We start from the raw sequence: 23,246 nt of genomic DNA, 5'->3' as shown, positions 1-23,246 counted from the left end.
ATGTTTTCAGAAAAATTTATCAATAAACTCGAACAGTAACAATTAAGTTCCATTTTCATCACACAGTCCAAACAGTTTGAAGCTGAAAGCATTTCCTTTCAAACCAGGACCGAAGCAGTCTGTTTAACCTTTGATACGTAGGCTAGGAGTACAACCAGAAACGCAATTACACTGTCAGCCGTAAGAATGAAAGTACATTGTCAGCTTTATTCTCCAGAGGCTGACAAACTGTCAACAAGTTTTCATCTGCAGGCTTTTAGTCATTAATAACTCTATAATTAAGACCAAGAAAAAGGACTCTATTCCAGAAGTGCTCCAGGGCAATTTGGGAAATGAAGTTATCCATTATACCATACTCGCACTTTTACCGATCTTCCATTATTTCCCATGAAATAAATTCTCCAGGCCTTTGGAATAGGAATTGGTTCTGTTGCTGTAATGATACAGCACGTTCATTAGTGACAGACTAAATACTACTTGCTAACGATAAAAGTTTCATCTGGAGAGCAAACACCTCTTCAGTACTTGAGCAACTGCATTTTGGAATGGTTTTCTGTTTTGAACGGGAAGAGCAGAGGAAGAGAAGCACAGCTATGTTCTTAGAGAAAGCGCAGTTAGTAATTTCACAAAGACACATACCAGGCCAAAACCTTCTGCAAATCGGCAAGTTCAACACTTAGCGCTTGACTGGGAGGAGAGAAACAGCACCACAGGCAGTTCTGCGGCACACAGTGCTTTATTTGAATTTGAAAAGTGAGAATTTAAATGTTTTGCCTCGTAGGACTGATTTAGAATAAGCAATACCGTTCAAAACAATCTATACAACAGACGGCTAATGCCTTGCAACAAGGAATAAGAGAGCAGGAAGATTTCTGCCCACAATGAGAGCAGTCAGACACTGGAAGAGGTTGCCTAGCAAGGCTGTGGAATCTCCGTCCTTGGAAATACCCTAAACGTGGCCAGAGAAGGCCCCGAGCAATCTCATCAAACTTCTAGGTTGGTTCCATCTTTGAAGCTGCTTTGCACAGGAGGGGACAGATCTGAAGGGGTCCTGAGGTTCTTTCCCACCCAAGTTATCCTGTTCTGTCACTCTCTGCTGCTCCCTCCTCCGCAAGTATCACCCAGTTCTTACAGTCCCTGTGAACCTTTTCCCAGTGTTTAAATTGATGCAGCCCAGGCATATTAGCAGTACCTCTCTGATTAGAATGAAATAAATCCCAAACTGGTTTTAGACTTTGACTTAGATCACAGTATTTCTTCTGCTCATGTTTTTCAGCCATTGGCTTCGCAGCAATTTCTCTGCTTACGTGGCAGTGAGAACAAGAACATCGTCGGGGACAGCGACCTAGTGGCTCCAGTAAAAGCTGTCCCTTGTTCCCGAGCACAGGCTAACCAAGCTTCCTGTCCTTAATAAAAGGACACATGATATGCTGCTGTCACTCTTCGGGCCCCTTTTTTTTCCTTTTTCTCCAGAGAAGACCTGACACCCCTGACAAAATGGGGGAAAGCTTCTGATACTTTGCCATGGGAGCTCTGAAGGTCCCATGGCCTGCATTAGCACACCACCACACATCCAAAATGCTAAACTTTCAGGCTGCGTGATTCAGTTATGGTATTTTTGTTAGCCATTGTCCTTTAACCTCTTAGCTTACACAACATTCACACGCATCGGAACCAAGAGCAACCCACTACATTTCTTAAGACCGATGTACTATAGCAGTTCAGAAAGACTCACGGCCTTCAAGCTGTATCTACCACTCACTCATCTGGCTAATACCAGCCACATGTGCAAGTTGGCTGCTTGAACACCCAACATAACCTCCGAGCTGGCCCTGGGCTAGGGGCTGGAACCAGCTAACCTCCTGCAACCTAAATGCCATTTATCATCCTCCTGCGGGGTGGGAGCGTGACAGCCCGATAGCCTTTGCCGACACCCTGCTGCTTGCCATCAGAGTACAGCCTACGAGACTTCTCAAGGATTACTGATTAAACAAGTCTGCAAATTTTGCATTGCCTGCTGTTTGTTTGCACTAACGTAACCTATAGCATCCTGAAATGTAACCAATTTAAATACTAAAAACCTCCCGACTGCAGTACAGTCTCCAGTCCTGCAATGTAATTCACAAGGGCAGGCCCTTTTCCCAATACCACTGATAATCAACACAACTTCACCTATTTTTATCTTTCAGTTCATTTCATACTTGAAGTGAAGCCACATTTTAATAATTAACTTTTGGCCATGACTTACGTTGATGACCTTGCATTTGAAATCAAGCAAGTTTATATATTGCCTCTACAGCAATTTAAATGCCCAGAGAGATGAATCTTGAAATGTGTGAATCAACTACTGATCGAGTGTACCTCATCACCTTAACAACAAACGTACAGATCGCAAAAGTAACTCGTGCTGTCATTGGATGGCCTACCCCATAAATTATTACAAGCCATTTCTATGATATTTACTTCTCCTGCTGGCTGACTCTGTTATGTTTATCTTCAAGACCAGATAAGTACCAACAACTTTACGCTGAAAGTCCCAAATGGCAGTGAGAGTTAGGGGTGAGCACCTGCGCTTCTAAGGGAGACCCTGCTGTGGGGGCAGCTGACAGAAGAACTCGAGTGGTGAAGAGCCGCTGGTCTGCAGTGAGAGTGAGTTCTCCAAAAGGATCAAGTGCTTGTATCTAACCAGGCAACCACTCAGGTATGGGTTGTTTTATTTCATAACGTATTGCTGAAATACACAAATAGCTTCAAAACAGCATAAACGTTGCTGAGGGGTTTTTGTTTGTATTTTCATTTCAGCTTTTGAGAATTGGTTGGAAAGAATATCTAAGACATTCCAAGAAAATCAGTGCCACAGAAGTTCTGTGGAGAATATTCTTCTAAGAGAAACACAGTGTAATACTGACAAAATTTAGAAGAATTTTAATCGATACCAGTAGTACCCACTACTACAAGCTAGACGCACACCACAAACATCTTTTCAGGACTTTAGTTTAAAATAGCTAGGTGCCTCTTAAGAGTAGCGGTAAAATCCTTGCTCCACTGAAATCAATGTCCAGTAGATTTAATAAGGTCAAAACCATCACCCTCTCCTATAGAATCATAGGATAGTTTAACTAACATCTTAGCCCCTTAACTTTTAGGGAAGAATCACAGAATAGACGTGATTCTCTCAAATCTCATATCCTCAGAACATCATGAGCTTTTAGCTGTTAGTCAGAACACAGTTCTGTAACTAGCTTGAGCAGCTCTGTCTGCGACTACAACCAACACAAAAGCCCAAAGACAGATAAGGGGATCACCTGCATGACATCAGATTATTATCTTATTCCCACTTCTCTTTGTATTTGAAAAAAAGTATGCTAGTTAAAGTTTTTAAGAGAAGAAAATCCTCAGAAAAGGGGGCATTCCTGAAAAGTCAGATCTGATTTTATTTCTTTACTTTCCCAGTTTTAGAAAAACTATACTCCTTGCCTTCAAAAGTTCAGCTAAAAAAAAGTCACCTCTCTGATCATACCAAAATAAAATTAGAAAAGCAAAAGACCACCTTATTATATCACACCATACCACACCATCTTAATAAATCAGGCTTATAACTCACTTAGGACTGTTCCTTTCTTTCTTTCCCACTCAAGTATTTGAAGTTAGTCAGGTGATGTCTCCACAAATAAAATGTACTACCTTCAAAAATATCTAAATGAATTTGGAACCTTGTGACCTAAACAGAAGAGTTTTGACAATGAGTGACAAATGAGTGACAATGAGTGACAAAGAGTGTCACCAATATCGCAATGTGAGCAGCAGACCTAACTGATTGTACAGTACTTTACAGAAACCATGTGAACATCTATGCCAAATTCTGAAAGTCTGAAATGGAAACAGGAGTGGGTTCAACAGTTATATATTTGAATGCATACATGTACACAACCATATGTGCATAGAAATGTGTATCTATGAGATGAATACTGATCTATAAAAATATATATAAATGTATTTCTCCCAGTTATCATCTCCAATGCTGGCACAGCTATTTCTTCAATGGATGTAGATAAGTGGCTCCTCTGGGTTTAATTTTCATCCCTCCTTCCTACAAATGGTCCCAATGGCCCAACTAGATCGAGAAACTCTGAAAATGGATGCTCACTTAGGAGGCAAGTATTCTTTTAATCAATTTTTTTTGGGAAGCATGGATTTTGTTGTTGTTTGTTTGTTTTGTACTGGGGTCATTGATGCGACAGGGAAGCAGCACCTTTTATCACTAGTAAATTCTATACCATACATGAAGCAGTATTTTCCCGATAAGCTGTCATACAGAAGAAAACTATACAGACACGACACAACCGGGTTACAGTAGCCAAGCTGCAGAATAGTTATACACAAAATGCTGCTACAAACCAATCCTTCCACAATAAAAGAAAAACGTAGAGAGCAACACAGGTTGCTCTTTACCAGCTTTTTAATGTTGAACACAGATTTCAACTTAAGTCACGTGCACTTCTGATATATTGATTTTAATGCATAATGTGACTAAGCAATCATCAGAGGATGACACTGCAGATTAAGAGACCTTGCTTGGCTGCTGTGTGTGACCTCAGACAGACTGCAGAAAGACATTGCCCTTCTCCTCCCTCCATAGCATGGAAAGGCTTTATCCATAACCTGTATCAGAAGAACGAAGCTTTACTCAAATAATATTTTCTTACACAATCACAAGAGTTCAGAACAGGATTAAAGAATTATAGCTGTTATCAATGAACTTCCCTCAAAGATACAGCCTAGAACGCTGCATTAAATTTCAGACCCCACTACAGGAAAGACATCAACAAACCAAAGCAAATTTAGCAGAGGGGCAGCAAGATGTTCAGGAGCACCTGACCTGCCAGGAGAGGCTGAGGGAACCAGGCTTGTTGGGCCTGGAGAAAGACAGCTTCAAGGGGACCTACCAGCGGCCTTCTGCAAGGAGCTGGCGAGAAGGCTCTTCACAGAAGTGCCTGACAGGAGATCAGGAGAAAACAGGCATACATTGAACCAAAACAAGTTCAGGCTACAGGAGAAACTTTAGGAGAAACTTTTTCACCTCAAGGATACAAAGATGGATGAAGCAGATGGCAGGGCACTGGCATGGGTTGCCTACATGGGCTGCGCAGTCCCTACCCTTGGAAGTTCTCAACCCCAGACAGCAGGAAGAGCTGAGCAAGCTGGTCTGACCTCACAGCTGACACTGATTTGAGTCCATTTAATTTCTTCCAATACAAATTCCATGAAAGATGAATATTTATTCAGCCTGGGTTCCTGTGGCTACATGCTTTTTATCTAATAGGGCACATGTCCCTGCCGAAGTTTTTCCTGTAGTTAAGGACATACAAAATGCTCATGGCTTTGTCTCACTCCCTTCTCGATCCTCACCCCTGTTCTCTGCCACTTGACAGTCCTCCTGAGGCATGAACGGCAATCCTACAACTCCATTTCCTCCAGACATCAGGCTGAAGAATAAACGAGGATATGAGCATCACATTCCCTGAAGTACAGCTTAATAGGAACAAACCACAATTCTCACAGCACACACCTACTCTTGTGGGTTGGCTGGTGGTGTTCACCAGCACATATACTTCACAAAATGCCTTCATTAGCAACAAGCTGCTCCAGCGTGTCTGGCGGTTAATTCTGAAATGCTTCGAACTCTATACATATACTCTGAGGACAGGCTTAAGCCACAAAGTAAAAAATGACAGCAATGAAGTTGCTTCCTTCGGTTTGTTTAACTCTTGACTGTTTTAAAGGAGTTCCTCATCCCCACCCTCATTCGCCTCACAGGTGGATTAAACATGCTGCATCTCCTCCAGATATAAATGCAATTGGAGAAGAAAATTATTTTTCCCCTATCAAATCTTAAGTATAAAGGGGACCGCAGTACTCCTGCAAGGCATTTAACATCAAGCTTTTGCTTGGGAGAAGAACATCTTGCCTCAGGTAACAAGGGCAAACTGAGGAATTCCGTCAGGCCCGCTCTCCAGAGCTGAGTTGTGCAGACACTGGTTATTTACCCTCCCGTCCCCAGAGGCCTGGCACACACAGAACTGAAATACTCTGACATAGGAAAGCCATGACTTTATTATCAGTTCGTAGGCCCCTGGCACAAATCATGTGTGATCCTGTATGGACCCGGAGCCGAATTTCTCTGGATTTATACCGACGGAAGGCTCATGAGCCAGGGCAGTGAGGGCCGAAGCCTGGCCTGCAGCAGACCCGTGTGGGGCACGCACAAGCGGCGGGCAGGGGTCCTGCTGGTCAGAAGGGAGAAGCACTTCAGAGCTGCCACTGCTGTGCAACGTGGCTTCAAACATTACAAAAAGGGGTGCAGTGTCAAAGAGTAATACCACTTTAGAGAAAAAAACACGAATTTCAGTCAATCGGCACAGTATGACAAGTTACTGTGTATTAATCATGGTCTTTCATGCCTCATAGAAAATGGTTCTGAAGCCAAGGCTATAAAGATGATAAAGCTGTACTAAAATGTTATTTACCCAAATGTTTCCGTCATACGGTTACTCAAATATATCCCCACTGCGTAGCGAGAGACACATTTTGTTTCATAGCCTAAAACTAATCCCAGATTAATATTTTAGGAATTAAAATTGTAAAACAGATGTGGAAGATTTTCTTTTTAGATTATACAGAGTCTATAAAATTATCCAGAAACGTATTTTTAATTCAACAGAAAGCTCTTTGGCATTAAAAAAATAATTTATAGCTCTATCAGTTTACAGGACTTCAGTAAAACCAAGTCAAAAAAATAGCCTAGACCAAACTCATCATTACAGAGATGTTGAAATGCTCAATGGCTCCTAGTCAGACAAGCAGAGAAATTCTGAGACACTTCCAAGCAATCACAGAAATATTGCCATGGAATTAAATTCTAGCAGTCTTTATGGGATCTATATGCTAAGATATACACACTAATGCTAGATAAAACTTTATACAACCAACAAACCAAGAAAATAGCATTAGTAAAAGGAATTATAACAGCATACTGAACAGTCCTGAACTCTGTAAAACTTTTCTGTTTTTAATACTCACCACTTTATTTGATGCAGAAACCCAAGCAAATTGCTTTGAAAATGAACTATTTTGGTTGTATTCAATGGCCAGAATTTCTTTTACTATACATAAACCAACAAAATAAATCCAGAGAAAAGAGACTGAATTATTTTTGGTCAAGCAGTGTTTCCTCCCCAGCCCTCAAATCCACTGCTATGTAATCAAAGAATGTTGAGTCACATTATAACCTATAACAAATTAGTAACAATTTATATTATTGGCATAATGTATTGGCGCTGAATTTAGTATATTTTATGTCTATGTATGTGAATCAAATGTAAATCAAATACGAAAGCTCTTGAATAATGACATTATGTTTAATTTCTTGAATCAACACTCACATTGCACCATCAGGAGGTGAAAATTTGAGACTAAAACATTACAATAAAATACAAAAAAAGACAGCTGTGAGAAGAGTAGCACTGAAAAGGAGGCACCAGTGGCAGACAGTTGGATTTTCTTGATGCCTTTAAGTAGACACACCAAAGGTGCCCAAACAGCCAGTGTTGAGTAAGTCCCCAGAAGACAAAGGTGATGCCAATACGAAGAGCTAGTGGCTAAGAAAAACAGCACAAGGAATGTAGAAATAAACATTTGTGCTCTTTCAGTGTCAAAGTTTTAACTAGCAAAGACATTTTAAAAACTGCTTTGCTGGTTTTGTATGCAGTGGTAAGGAGCTTACATTTATATCAACCAGTATCGACACGCTTTGTTGGTAGCAAAGTCATTTGGGGACACCATGAATCTTTAAAATCAGCTCTGAATTAGACTCTGTGTGAAACCACATTATCCCATTGGGAAATAAGAAAATTCTTCCTTAAATACATGAAAAGTGCTATTATTTTTCAAATTAACTAGAAGGATGAAGCAACTACAACCTTTCACAATAAGCCTGGAAATCAACAGCCAAATGTAACAGCCAAAAGAAAAACTGGCAGAGGAGACATAAAATCAAGCTCCTTGACTTTGGTTCGGGGAGCAAGGCTGCAGCAAAACCCAACAGCTCTTAGCACATCACTAAATATAGCGGAGCTATCAGCTACATTCCTCCTGCACCACTTGAGCAGCACGTTTTGGTCTCTTGTCTGGTTCTTGTCCTATAGCTCTACCACACTGAACCCGCAGCCAAGCGCTCCCTCGCCACCGAGACAAAGCTGGTGCAGATAATGCCTCTGGGAGTACAACTCCTGCAGCCTAATCCCTGGGACCTTCACAGCCCCTGTGGCTCCACAAGAGAGCTTGCATAGCTAAATAGCAAAGAAACATGCCCCGACATCAGACTGTGGCCAAAAGACCTACAGCGTTGCCATCGGTGAGGATGGAACAGCTTCTCACCTTCACAAGGCAAGGACAAGTTCCCCACCACTTCCCCAGACCAACCCGCAGCGGGAGCAATGCTGAGGCAAGGGAATCTGGCAGCGAACAAGCTCTCACGCTGCTGACAAGGCCTGGGGTGAGGACAGGGAGAGCTGGGCAGGATTAGAGATGGAAAGAAATTCCAAAAACTTTTTCAGAACCTGTGTTAACTCCACTCGATGCCAAGTAAGCCTCTATCAAGCATGTGACTGAAACTTGGCAGCTAGGAAGGTGAAGTAACTCGACGTGAAATGTTTGTTCTTTAGGTAATTATTTAACGACACTTACAATGACTGAATGACTTAGAAAACTGTACATCTTCCACTTAGAGAAAACCTTGTTATCTCTCAAAAATACAGTTATTAAATAATCCTTCACTATTTGGGGAATTAAAAAGGCTTTATCCCCGTTAAAATGCATTACGATTGAAGTGCTCCAAAGCACCTGGATGGAGCCATGCCAGAACTGAGCACTCCACACTCCAGATAAGTCCAGGCCAGCGGGCCAGCGCTGCAGCAAAAATGGTTTTATTCAATGCTAAGCTTTAAACTTTAAAAAAAAAGGCAACACGATGAACATTATATATATATTATATGCATATACATTTGATCAAGAGGACTGCAAGCAGCACAGTACCTTTTCAAGCTTTCAGTGTTTTCAGTTGCATTTTAATTTACTAACTGTAGCAAATACACATTATAAAAATTGCTGAGGTGTATAATTTAGCACTTCAATTATTTTCAAAAGAAGATTCACTGTATACATTACAGTAAAATGATGAAAACTGTGTACAACTAAACCACCTCCAGACAATTTCATTGCAACGATTTTCTCAGAAATTCTTAGGATCTCCCCCTCTTCTCTAGAACTATATTGGACACTACTGCAATGGAAACCAAAGCTATTTCCACCTTCTTGGAAGGTGTGCCACACTATAATAAATTCGTTTTAGCTTTAACTCCGTAAGATGTACTTAAGTTTCTCTGCTTTTCACTTTAGAAACACTAATAAAACAAAATTAAAAAAAAAAAAATCAATCTGCAAGAAGCATGGAAACGAGAAATACTTCAGAGTGGCAGTTTCTGAGTCATCACTGATTCATAGAGTGATTCTGCTTAATAGTTAAATTAATTTTGCATTAGAAAGTTGAAACAATTGGAATTCATTGAGTGATGGCATTTCAGTTATTTTGGACGCTGGAGCAGGACTTCGGAGTCTGTCCTTACACAGAAGTGTGTTTCTGCTACAAGAAAAGTGAAAGAAGTATCTACGTCTGTAAAATCTTTAGTGCAGTAAGTTTTTCTGTATCCGTAACAGAAAAAAGAGGTTAATGGTTTGGGCACTACCACATCAGGATTCGGAAGATTGGGATTCAGATCGTAGCTCTGAAGCAGATTTCTTGCGTGACCTTGAGTAATCCTATTTTTGTAAAATCACTGCTTTATTAACATTTAAGACCCTGAAAAGACAGAGCAGTGCCTACCAAGTCTTAACCTCGTTTGCAGCTTTCTGGGCACAGCACATAAATGCAAAATCATTCATTGTTTTCAACAGCAAAAAGGACTACCTCGGCCTTCCCAAAGAATTCCAGCAAACCTCAGAGGTCAGACAGACTGGAAATGCTGAATCGAGCTGAACATGCCACATTGCTGTCTTCCGAGTTAAACTGTTCACAGACTGACAGAAAATCTCTTCCAGTGCATGGAAGTTTCTTCCTTACAGTATTTGTAGCCATCATAAAACCTTCCTTATTATGAAGGCAGGATTTCGGCTATCTGTTGATATTCTTTTTATTTAGAGTACTAGGTGTATGGATGCAGGAAGAAGATTATTGCCTTTTTTTTTTTTTTTTTTACTAGTGTACTTTTTCACAGCTGTGAAGTAAAACACTGTACAACAGAATATTGTCTTTGTACAGAATTGTAAAGTCTAATGCATTACAATAACCAGAAAGCAAATTTAATAAAGTTATTTGTCACGCTTAAATTGCCAGAGAGGTTCTACAAACCTCAAGCAACAATGCCATCTGAAACTTGCACCTTTGTATGCAAGTCTCCAAAATTAAATCCACAAAGATTACCTTTCCAATACTACTTAAGCAAAATCTTTCCGCTCCATTACTTACTTCCCAGTCTCTATTAACTTAATTCACCCACGTATGACTTAAAAAACTGCACCAAAACATCAAGCTCAGCCTAGGATGCCTCTGAATGTTTGCTTTTGTGGTATCACATACTGTCCTCTTGGTGCTGTCAACTTCTTTAAAACAACCTAAGAATCTAAATTAGCCATGTTAATACAGTAAATTAAATTCCAAAAGCAATGAGTGGCAATATTCATTCATCTCAAAGTACAGCAACTACATTCTAATGCAAACTAATGTCAAGTCAGAATAAAAGGACAGAAAATGCCCTGCTTCTGAATAACAAGACTCTCTCTAGGAAAAATAAGATAATGAATTCTTCTCATCTTGTGTGATGCAGACAACATCTCTGTTTTATGCCCAGCATTCTGGGACTTGCATGTTATACATATTATACATCATTACTGTAAGTTTTAATACCTCTGAACTGTTTTCAGACCGCTCACAAATTCTGCAAATACTATGTGCATATTTTACATTCCTTTGACATGAACAGGTTGCAGAGTAAGCTGCTGTGTTCTCAGGACATTAAGAAAAAGCAGCTCAAACTTTCTGACACCTTGGAATTTCTGGTCCTACATACCTTCCTGTCTTCACTCTCACATATTTATATTGACGTGAATGCAAATTTTATCTGCCTGAGAACTAGAAAATAGACATGAAAGCTATTTTGTTGATACTTTAGAAAATGACAGCTGAGAATTACTGTGAGAAAAAATAAAAAGAAAACCCCTACCACCAAAGTTCCGTAGTTCCGTTTGGAAGCAATCAATCACATTTTAGGGACAGAAACCAGCGGCTCTAAATAATTTTATTTTAAATAATGTGGTTTAAAGAAAATTAGCAATACAATTGATTGAAGTTTGAACAGTAATGTTCCTGATTAGTCAGCATGCCCTACAGTGAAGGACAAGAAAAATTAGAAAGGGGAAAAAAAAAAGCCTCACAATCTCACCTTCTGAGATGCAATTGAAAGGGATCCGCCTTCATCCATCCAGACTCCAACGCACACTCCTACTTCCATTAGGAAACCGCAGATAACTTACTCTTTAGCAGACATTGTAACGAGCTGTTTTACTGAAACTGGATTCCCATGACATAGATACAAATCTTTGACTATTAGCTGTTATCTGTAATAGCCTCCCCATCAGCTGAGGGAACCCCAAACTCCCCCATGGGCAGAAGACCCCAACTGCCCAGCTGCACCAAGTGAGCTGTGGCGCAGCGGAGAGCAGTCCAACGCGCTGCTGTGGATTTGAGACCAGCTCCTGCATTGTGCAGTGAACAGTCATGGGGTTGGGAACCAAAAATAGCCTTGACAGCAGGACCAAGAATCACGTTATGTTTGTTAACAGTCTTCCCTGGAAGTTTATCTGAAGGAAGCAGAAAAGAAAGAAAAGAGGCACACCATTTTAACCAAGTGACGTTACCCAACCCACAGAATCACGAACCTAAGCATCGTAGCTCCATTTTAAGGTTATTTCTTGCTACAGTTCAGAGCAGATTCTTAGGCGGAGAGGAAAATTCACATAGATGATATGCAACACCAACTATTTTTGGAAGCACGGAACCTTCATCTAATGCCAAGTGGCACGTATCAAAGATATGTGCCAGAAGCCAGTCTTCCAACTGCTTACCAACAGAAGAGGGAAAAACTTCAAGAATTCCTTTCATGGTATCATTAATAAGCCAACCAATAAGTACATACAAGGGAATGACCAACTTTTTTAACGGCTGTTTGTCCAGTAAGTTGCACTGACAGTTTATACAACTCAACCCCATTACTTGCCGGTAGAATTGACATGTCAATGTATTTGGTAGAAATATATAAAAAGGGCGCTGAAAGTACCTGAAATATACATTATTTCTACTGTCATTTTACATACTTTTTTAAAAGTACCTGCAGATCACAAACTACCTCAATCCAGAAGATAATTACAGCATTACACTGCTCCAGCATCGATGTAGCTCAACAAGCAGCTTGTTGATAAGGCGGAGGCCACACGTTTCACTTCTATCCATCACATTCAATTTGCATTCAGTCAAAACAGTAGGTCAGAGTGGACTGGCAAGAAATTGCACGTCCTTCAGTAGGCAAGTGACAAGGCAATACACACAGCACAAGTCATGGGCCTTTTCCTAGGGCAAACCATAGGCAACCAAATTCCAGCAACTAGAAGTTACATAAGTGCTATGGGGATTTTCCTGGTGTCCTAATCCTCCACCCGTGAGATGTGATCTTCTGTTCCCAGCTGTTCCCTGGGGCTGGAGTACAGGTTATTCCAGCTCACCAAAGAAATTTCCTGTCCTCTTCTTCATACAATAACTAGCATTATTCCTGCATTATAATCGTGTTACAATCGTGTATATTATATGCAGGTATAATTACACAACTTTAATAATCACGATCAGTATACAGTCAAATTCAAGAATCAAAAATTAACTGACCTATGAGACTCCAAATGGAGAACACTTTCTAAAATGAAGATGTTCAGAACTCTGAATGTGGGGCATTAGCAGCAGCTTTTTTCTACAAATTAAATCTCAGCGGTATCAATTAGCAGATTTCTCAGGAAATAATTAAAATGGGATTCTCAATTCAGTCTTTACAATGCTGTTTCTATTGCAACCTCCATAACACAATAGACTTTTAGAAAACTCTTCCTGATACATTTTCAGAGCCTGCATTTGCAGTATTATTTTGTAAATGAGAAGCTTCAGACACCCGTATCCCCAAATATTATAGCAATGCTGTGCACGTATTGCTGCAGGCTCTCCCACCCCCATTCTCTGTAAACTATTCACCTCCAAGCACGATTTTCCCTTTGCACTACTTTTAGTTCAACCAGTCTGTCATAGCACTACGATCACTATAGAAGTCCTGAATTAGGATCAGGCAGACTGCACAGATGTATTTTACCTCCCCCACACCAGCTGAAGTTCAAGATGCATCCATATCCAGCTTTCTAAAGATTATTTTACACCACCTTTCCCCAGTCTTCATTCACAGGAAGCTATCAGGCATCTGTAACAAGCTGGCACCAAAACACACAGAGATAAAGAGAATGCAGTCCCTTGAGTGACAGAATAACATTGCTCTTGCACAGTTTCCTTTCCCTTGTCTGTTTCCTTCACCTTTGTCAGAAATGCCTTTTTTTTTTTTTCTTGTTGCCGAAAGGTCATAATGACCACAGAGGGAAAACCGTACTAAGTCTCAGGACTTCCACTGTAGAATTTCTAATCCATAGCAAACTTCAACAGCCAGTACTTCTAAAAAGCACGACTGAAAGGTATTACAATTGAACCCATATAAATTACTTACACATCCTCAAACACATGAATTAGAGTAGGTAACCCTTCCAGATCATAAATTAAGAACTACTACAATGCAAGGAGCAAACTCCAGACTATGGTAGAACTTGGAAGATGCCAACTATTCTCGGCTTGTGTAGGTTTTTGTCCATCGAGTATTTTGTATTCATTTTAACGGGCAAAAAGCCTGTTTTCCTACAGAGGACTGATGAAGGAAGTGGGGTAATAGCACTATCCAGCGGGAAATATGGGTGCTTTATGTGAAAAGCAAAGATTGCATCACCTGCTGATTGGATCAAAAACCAGGCGTGCTTCGTACTGCATTTATTCGCCATGTTAAAAGGAGCGTTGTTTTGAAATCTTTCCTTGCATTTGTTTCTTTAAATGACAAACTTCTGCACACATTTTTTTTCTCTTTCTCCAAGACTAACATCACACATTATTCTTTCTGAACCAGTACACCATACATTATTTCAATTAAAATGTCTAGAAATGACTCCTCACACTAGAAAAACTCGACACTAATTTTAACACATACTATGTCTATAGTTTGAGCACAAGCTTTGCTAGTTAGCAAAGGAAACAGATGTACAAAACCATTTTAAAAACAAACAACACTACCATAATGTTTAAATGATTAACCAGAAACCATATTACCTTCATCAGTAAGGGAAAAATTATGCATTGACAGAAGCCCCAAGTTCCAAGGAACAGCAAGGCTTCTACAACACAGTCCAACGATATCCTTTGCATAGCTGAGACCTACTAAAAGTAGGAAGTCTGAATTGCAGCACTGATACTACTTAAATTACTTAAGAGACAAACAGAACAGTAAAAACGGAACGTGAAAAAATGAAATTCCATTTACCTTCTACAATATAAAAACTGTAAATTAAAAGCTTAATTTACAGCTACTGAAGAGGACAACTTGCATTTCCCAGTGCTTACAGCACTAGGATCAATGGACAAAGCAGCACCTCTCCTTTTGTCTGTATGTAAAGGATTTCTGCAAAAAGACATCTTAAAAAATCAATACTGAAATATTCTCCCAGGATGATCAAAACAGAGAGATAACCTTAGAAAAATGAAAGTCTCCTTATAAAACTCATAGGAAACAATGACATTTACAGTTTGCAACGAAGGGAAAAAATACTTCAGTGCTCTTAATGTATTGGGCCTCATTTTGCAACACCACTTTTCACGTAAGTATTTACTCCAAATCGCTGAGCTTGTGAAGTTTCATACCAGACACAAACAGAAGAGTACTTCGAACACCCTTACTTCACTTACTCCTTGGGAAACTGAACAGAAATCTGGCAGGGCTTACCAGGGGTACAATGACAGCTCAGATCTAAGGTGCTTCACAGTCACTAAGAAAAGCCTGACCAAATTGGATTGAATTCATAGATATGAAGAAAATTCCATGGCATACTCTCAAAGACCTCTCCTCTACAAACACAGCAGTCCTTTAGCTCTCTGTTCCAGTAAACAGTCTGCTTAAAGTATGGCTAACCAGGTTTCCTGAACCTACATGGTCAAAAAAGAAAATTAAAATGACTCCCTTTTCCTGCTGCTTTTTACTAACAATATACGAAATATTTACATAAATATTTAATAAACGATATGTATTCACTTGTAAGAATAATTTAATAAATATTTACATGTACTGTTATATAAATACACACATTTTTAAAGAGGAATCACATGGGCACACGTGCATGCACACGTGCACATACTTGAGGTTTTCATTTTGGGACCAGACACAGGAGGTAGACACATGAATCCAAGCAGCACTATCAAGACAGAATGAAGGAGTTAAAATCCAACAGACCCAAAATTCGTCTTATTATCAATAAGCTACTGATATATCAGAAACTCCTGTGAATTAATTTGTGCTTGCCAGTGTTCAGAAGACCACAAAGTCAGGCAGGCAGGCACCACAATGCATGGCAATGATCACGTGCAATTCTTACTTCAGGGGATCTTGAACTAACCTGATGTCACTACAGTCCATACACTTGAAACGAAAGCTGTATTTAAAATATTTTTCCTGAAAAAACTCCCAGAACTTAAGAAAAGGATCCCAATTTGAAGTTGGAAATATAGATGAATGGGGTGCATGTAGCCAGGTTCCTGCTCCATATGTGAGACCAACGCATTTGCTAGCGCAGTACTACCTCAGGCAAAACAGAGTTTACAAGCACCCTTACAACTTGCACATTTTCTTTCCTTGCCGTTCTTGAAATCATGGAACTAAGAGAGGTAAAAAGTCATGTAGAGACTGCAAAATCAATAATGCAGCTTTTCTCACTAAATGCGTAATGTCCATTATTCAGAAATGGGATTTGCAGAAACTCTTCAGGCTTCAGAAAGCAAGTATAACCCTAAGGCAACTTTTCCAGCAAAATCCTACAAAAATGAATTTATAAAACATTTGTACACGTAAAGAAGTTTTTATAATCCAACACTACTCTATGACAAACGATCCATTAAAACTTGCCACCTGAAACACATCACAAATCACTGAAATGCAGTACCATTATATATACAGACTGTACATGCAGGCAGAGGACGTGCATCTTTTAGGATAAAATGCTTCCACACCCATGCTGTGAAAGGAAAGCGTAGTCGTAGTAGAGAGGACAAAAAGGAATATAAAGGACTTGTGGGTCAATGAAAATTCCAACAGTACCAGGTGGCACTTCCAGGGAATTTGGTCCTTCTAATGACAGCAGGCCAAGAAACAGCCACTAGCAATGATACTTCACGTGGTTATTAAAGAGAGGCTGCTGAATCAAATTCATCTAGACAGTACTTCCTTATACAAAAACATTAGGTTCAAGAAAGATGTTCTGAAAGCCCGGTACCAAAATCCCATTTTGTCCTGCAATCCCCTCGGAAAGATCACAAACGTCAATGTTAGAGCTCTCCGCAGCAATTGCTCGCTTTGGAGCTGTCGCTCAGCTGTCCCCGTGACGACAACAAACCCCTCCGCTCCCCTGGAGAAGATCACGGGAATTTTAATTACTGCCATTCATTCTGCTGACACCTCGAGTGAGACAAAGTTCTCCTCTAAAGAAGTACAGATACCGATTTAAGATTTCAAGAACAAGTTTTCCCTCAAATAATCTTTATATTTTTTCCCACGTTTATATTTAACGCTTGCTGTTTACCAAATACATTTGTGAATACGGGTTTATAAGGTGGCCATTGGAACTCTCTCCACGTAAGTGCAGAGCGAGTTTTGCAAGTCACCTCAGTGGGGAATCTCAGATATTTATTGGGGACTGACTTAGCCGAGTATCATCCCGGAGATTTATCTGCAAAAACCTGTAGGCAAAGCTGCAGGCGTGGTATCTCATCTCTTTTCCAGCTGGTCCCAACAGCATACAAGATTTTAGTCTTGGAGAAAAATAAAGACAATGTTCTTTTAAGTGTCTGGGTTTTGGTTTTGTTTAAATATTATTCTGCATGCTGTTTTGAGAAAAATAATCGTGTTTCTGATCCTGCAGATTCTTAAACATTGCAAGGCCATTCATTAGTCACAGTATGCACGACTGAGCCTGGGGATCAGAAGATATTTTCAGTTCCCTGATAAAAATGCATGAGGGGATAAAAAGAGGAACACTTGGCGGTAATTCTTCCTGATGCTCCTACAATACACAGACCACAGGAGTTATTTAGTGTAACCACACAGCACTGGTTTTCTCCAGCGAGCCGGCAAATGGATACAGCTCGATAATCTCATAGTTTGCCCTTAGTTATAGCACATTTGGAACATCAGGTTAGATCACTGAGCAAAGAGATCTTTTTTGATGCTTATCAAATGTCACATCTGGAAATGTGAAAAAGAAACTCATGCCATAGAAGAATACATACATTAAAATCCAAAATGGCAGGAAAATTGTATTTGGATAGATTTCAGACTAATCCCTTTGCTTAGAAATTTTATTGTAGACAAATACGGGATATGAATCAATTGGAAATGCAGATAGATTTCCCAGCCACAACAACAAAAACTTCTTCCTTTTAATATTAAGGATGCTGGCTTACAGCACAAGAAAAAAATGGACCACTAGGCAGGGAAGTTTAGGTTATGCAAATAAATTCATACAGAATGTATGATATCCTCATCAATAATACAATAGGATTCTTTACAGGATATGTGAGTAGATGACATTTTAAATCCATGCTTGAACAAATAAAATAAAAAAGTAAGTTCACAGAAGAATAAGGCCCAACGAACGAGAATGATCTCAAATGTCCCAGGACACGAAGCCTAAATGAAAACTTTGAGCGTAGATGACCACCATCATGATGAACCGCAACACACACACATACAAAAAAAGTAACAGAACAAATGTGTAGAGGAATAAAGAAAAGTTACTTATTCTGATATTACAGGATGTCCTGAGTAGGAAATCTACATTCAACCTAGAAGAGTCATCCAGGGAAAAAGTTTCAAAACCAACATTCAAGGAGAACGCTTGGGAAGCTTTAATACTGAGAAGTTTCCAGTTCAACCTGGAGAACAAAACCGCATTTTCAACACAGTGAGAAAGGAAGATCTTCGTATCAATGAAAAGATGGTGTTACATGGAGAATGCCAAATTAATTACCAGTCTTTAAAAAGTAAAAAGGATGAAAGGAAACCTAAGATTTTGGAAGGAAGCATTAAACTCAGCGTTGGAAGAATGAAACTCCAAATTAAATACAGTTTCATTAATACCATAAATACTTAATGAGCCTGGCCAAACTTACTGCAAACGCCACACTGAAGCAAAGCACTTCAGAAGTATTTCAGAAGCCTCAAATCTGTCTAGAGCTAGCATCTCAACAACTTCCGTGCAGGAAGTGATCTAAACCACTGGAAGAAGGGGCACAGGTGGAAAAAAGCACAGTACATGCTGAATGGTCTACTGCTGCTTTACATTATAATAATAATTTCCGGTCTCGGTATTTAATTTCTACAAATCGGATTTCTACTCACCTGAAATTCTTGATCAAGGACAACGCGTCTATCAGTATTCTTCAAGGATACTTAATGAAGTAGAAAGGACTCGATCCAGCAGAAAGGACAAAAAGTAGACTTGACTACTCTCCGAAAACACAAACCTATTTTTCTACTAAAAATGTCCTTCTATGTAGAGTAGTGTTAAATTACTTATTATTATGAGGGCAAGAAGTGGCAGTGACTCAAAGCCCTTTAGTTCTTCATGTTTTTCCAAATCATGACCAAACAATGCCGAGCGCCGACTGCCTTTCTAAAATGCACATTTAACAAAGGCAAGTCGTGAAACAAGTTCATCCGTACAATTTAGAGGCTTCTACAGGAAGAATGTTCTAAATGAGTGCACACATACACATTCTGCCATGTATGCTGACTGAAAGGAAAAATCATATAAATAAAAATCTACAGCACTAATAACCTGTATTTACTTTGTTTGAACCATCACGCTGTAGAAGTTAATGGACAAAAGCTGTAGAGTCTTTTTCACGGACATTGATTTAAATCAAATTTCCTACAGGGACCAAATGACTCTAGGGGACTAATGGGATTATTTAAATCAGTATCTTGAATCCAGACTGGGCTGGTAAGGACAGTAAATCAGTAGCATATAGCACCTGGATAGAGGGTTTTATGAAATATTAATGTAATCAATCCTTACCACAAAAGCCTCCAGTGATACAAGTTGCCAGTATCACTTGAGAAATCCAAGCCTTTTTAAGAAGTGTCAGAATTTGCTATTTATCTAACAGCTGATCACTTGTAGCAGGCCTTATTAGGAAAAAATACATAGGTGCACAAGTTACTTGTGTTATGCGATACCAAATCTGCTAGATGTAGGACATTTCACTTCAACAACGGGTGAGATTTTCTAGAGTCACAGATAAACAAAGATCAGGACTCAAGATGAAAAATCCACATTGTGATACTGGCATTAGAGTCATCTGTAGCCATTAGAGTGGTAATAAAAGTAATGAGATTTATACACACATATTTCATAGCTGTATTTTCCTGTTGATACTAAAATTTGTTCCTGTTCAAGGCTTAACCAGCAGCATCACAAGCCAGGTGAGAAACTGGTGCTCTTAGTTCCAGCGAGATTTACTATAGCTTTAACTAACTGAAAATGAAGCATTCCTGAAAGCCACATCTGAAATAGAGGAATAATTATTCCATTCTGCCAACTCTTAATTATTCGCTTAAATCATTCTAAACATTTTGCTGGCTATCTTCAGCACCTGGACTTCCATTTTAACCATATACTGGCTACGTAACACACCGATGGCGTAAGAACGATTTTGTTAGTGCAATCTTCAGCTCTCCTGTGCCCCAGGAAACAGAGCTCACCTATTAGCAATAGCAGATTCTATTTGTGCTCTGCCTCACTTTTATGTCAGATTCTTTAAAATTTAAAGTTTACTGATAAAAGTACAAAGTGATGGAAGCTAGGATCAACTACCGATACGTATTCACAATATTAAAGTAAAAAAATATGCCAGTAAGGGATTTCAGCCCTTATGTTTGGCAATCCATCCGATCGTACAAATGCTGCAACTTGTACTACGCACAGAAGACAAAACTTCTGTGGTGTCAGAACGCAAAATGCTAGTTTTACTGCTGGAAAGGAGCAGCGTCTCCGAAACAACAGCTTCCCTATACCAGGGATATTAATATTAACCAGGCTACCTACTTCTAGCCCAAGGGTTACGGAAACTATTTCAATCATTACCTGGTATTTCAGAAAGAACTGAATAAGAACTTCCGAATTCACAAACATAGGGGTAGGTTATACAAGGCAAGGAGTATACATGAGCAAATTACAAATACTAGATTTAAAAGGGCGCACTATTTCAGCATGAGTTATAATTTTGGTTAATGTAAGTTCCAAGTTAAAATTATAACCAGGTCTCTCAATGCAGCAAATAGAAAAATGCCACATTTTTAAGGTGTGTTCTACACTTGGTATATCTCATATTTACAGGAAGAATTGTTCACTTATTTACACCACAAAATTATTTACACGTTTATCCAGACATAATATTCGTTTCCCACTTTGTCCTGTAAAAGTCCTTTTTGCCTATACATTTGCAATAAACTGTAGTTAAAAAAATCCTTTTCTCGTTACTAATCAAAGAAAACCAACAAACAAAAAGAAGTCCTCAAGGAGTTAACCTGAAGATACTCTGAGTAAGAGAGCTCCAGGTCACTGACCGGATGACCACATGGGCATTTACTGTCAGATTAAACTTCCATGTACTTCCATATACTAGCACTGCACCTTAGAGATCCTCAGGGGCAGTAAACAAGACTACACAACCTTTGAAACATACTTTACCTTTGCAAAGCACCAGTGCCCTGCAAGTACGTTACATGGGATATTTTCTGAAAATACTAATTCAAGGCCATGCTGCAGCTTTGTAGACATCTGATACAAGGACTGCAAAGTCACCCCAGTCTTAAAGGTGTCTCTTATTTCACTTTCTGACCTTTCTCTGTAAAAGAAAACTTCATCAGATCCCGCATATGTGAGAATTGCTCATACAAGATCACAGCAAGATGTGCAAATGATGAACCTGAGCCCTATCATGACGACTTTGAATTCAGAATAAATCAACAGGAGAAAGGAAGCAACAGATGCTATTTGGAAACAAATGATGATGTTTCAAAAACAGCAGCCTTAGTACTAGGGGCATAGCTTGGACATCCAGCTTTCAAAATGGATACTGTCAGGTGCAGAATTCAGAGCATCAGATCTTAACAGCATGGTCCCAGGTACTTGTTTTTTTTTTTAAGGAAAGTAGTATATTAATAGCTTTACGCTGTCCAGAAAGGGAAGCTTTCTTTGAAAACTAACTCAGCCTTCTGAGCTGTACTTCTTAACTCGAATCACAAACCCCTGAACAACATACAGTGACGCCAGCTGGGCTCCAGTCAAAGCTGCCAATATTTCGTCAGGTTGTTATGAAGTATATCAACACATATGGCTGGGATCCAAGGCATGTCCTAACACTTACAGATCTCCACTTCCATATTAAACTGGGCTTAACACGCTCTGTGTGATGCAATGAGAAGCTGAATAAACTGTCAAGAAAAGCAAACAACACGTGGGTATGCACAACTGGAAAAACAACCAGTAAGATGCAATAGTTTAAAAATAACACAGCAGAGAATGGATTCATGTATTGGAACTATACTTCCTTGGTTTAAAAAAAAAAAAAAAGAAGAAGAAGAAGAGAAAAATAGCAGCACTTAACAGGACTAACTAGCAGGGCTTCAAACGCTTGGTAGTTCCTGGCCCATCCAGGACTGATGCAGAAAAGAAAAGCTGCCACTTAACGACACATCTGTAATGCTTCTAACTTCTGGAAATTCCCAGTCGTAATACAAAAAACAGATTATGGGGGTATGCTTGTGAACTTGGAGAAACCACACTCCACCTAGGTTTAAGGTGAATACAGAAGGATGCGAAGGATGCCGTACCAAGAATAATTTACTGGATGCTAATATTGGTAAACTACATCCTGCAATGATTTGAAAGAAACTTCCTATGTAAACTACCCAGACTTACTACCTGCAAACATCCAACAGCTTAGGCTTCGGGAAAATTTGGGTTTAAAACTTGGAAAATTATGACGTTTAAGCAACTGAGGTTTTGTGAGCAGCTTGTGCTTAAGAAGAAGGGGCTTGTCTCCAGGAGCTTTTAGCATCTGAAATACAGCAAAACCATGACCCAGCGGGGTGAGAGTGGGCAGAAGAAATAGGGAAAGCACAATGGAGTGAAATTAAGGGCCATGGTGCATAGCAATAGAAAAGTTTACATTAGCAAATCCACTGCAAATTTGTCTAATGTTTTCAGCACATGGAAATAAGGCAGGCCTGACAGACAGACGCAATAAATCCATACAAGAAAAACATTCTGCCCGTGAAGGAAAACAAAAGACTCTTGGTAGGTATTAATAGATCAGGGCTGCTTTTCGTCAGTTTGAACAATTCTGAATTGTGAACCAAGATTTTTGGATTACAAATTGACACAGGCCCCATACTGAATATTCTGCATTTTACAAGATTTATTATCCACCTATGGTAACAACGTTAAGGGCAAAAATAAATCTGTTTGTAAGCCTTCCACGTGATTTTCTTTGTGGTCGGAATCTGAACAACAACTTGCCTGAACCTTTCCCCATCCAAAAGCAACACCAAAATCGGTACCGCTCTTCAGACATCACACAGCAGCTCACACCAGCCAGAGATAAAGCAGAGGGGTACCTAGCCGACACATCTGTAAATCATTCTCATTAAAATCCAGCTGACCTGCAAAATAATATA

The 23,246-nt window shown here is 39.5% G+C and overlaps 1 protein-coding gene across 11 annotated transcripts in view; it reads right to left on the bottom strand.

Moving 5' to 3' along the window:
* Positions 1 to 23,246, bottom strand: part of PLEKHA7 (pleckstrin homology domain containing A7) — a 142,617-nt gene that overhangs the window by 63,537 nt on the left and 55,834 nt on the right. The window contains exon 1 of one of the 11 annotated variants that reach the window (XM_035326985.1): positions 17,243 to 17,289. The exons of the other annotated variants lie outside the window; for them this stretch is intronic. Coding sequence (XP_035182876.1) covers positions 17,243 to 17,274 — 32 coding nt within the window. The 5' untranslated portion in view covers positions 17,275 to 17,289. Of the gene's footprint in view, positions 1 to 17,242; positions 17,290 to 23,246 lie in introns of those variants that run through there. 11 annotated transcript variants of the gene reach the window in all.

Source organism: Oxyura jamaicensis, chromosome 5, assembly GCF_011077185.1.
Source record: "Oxyura jamaicensis isolate SHBP4307 breed ruddy duck chromosome 5, BPBGC_Ojam_1.0, whole genome shotgun sequence".
NCBI lineage: Eukaryota > Metazoa > Chordata > Aves > Anseriformes > Anatidae > Oxyura > Oxyura jamaicensis.
This window is presented reverse-complemented; position numbering and strand designations above follow the sequence as displayed.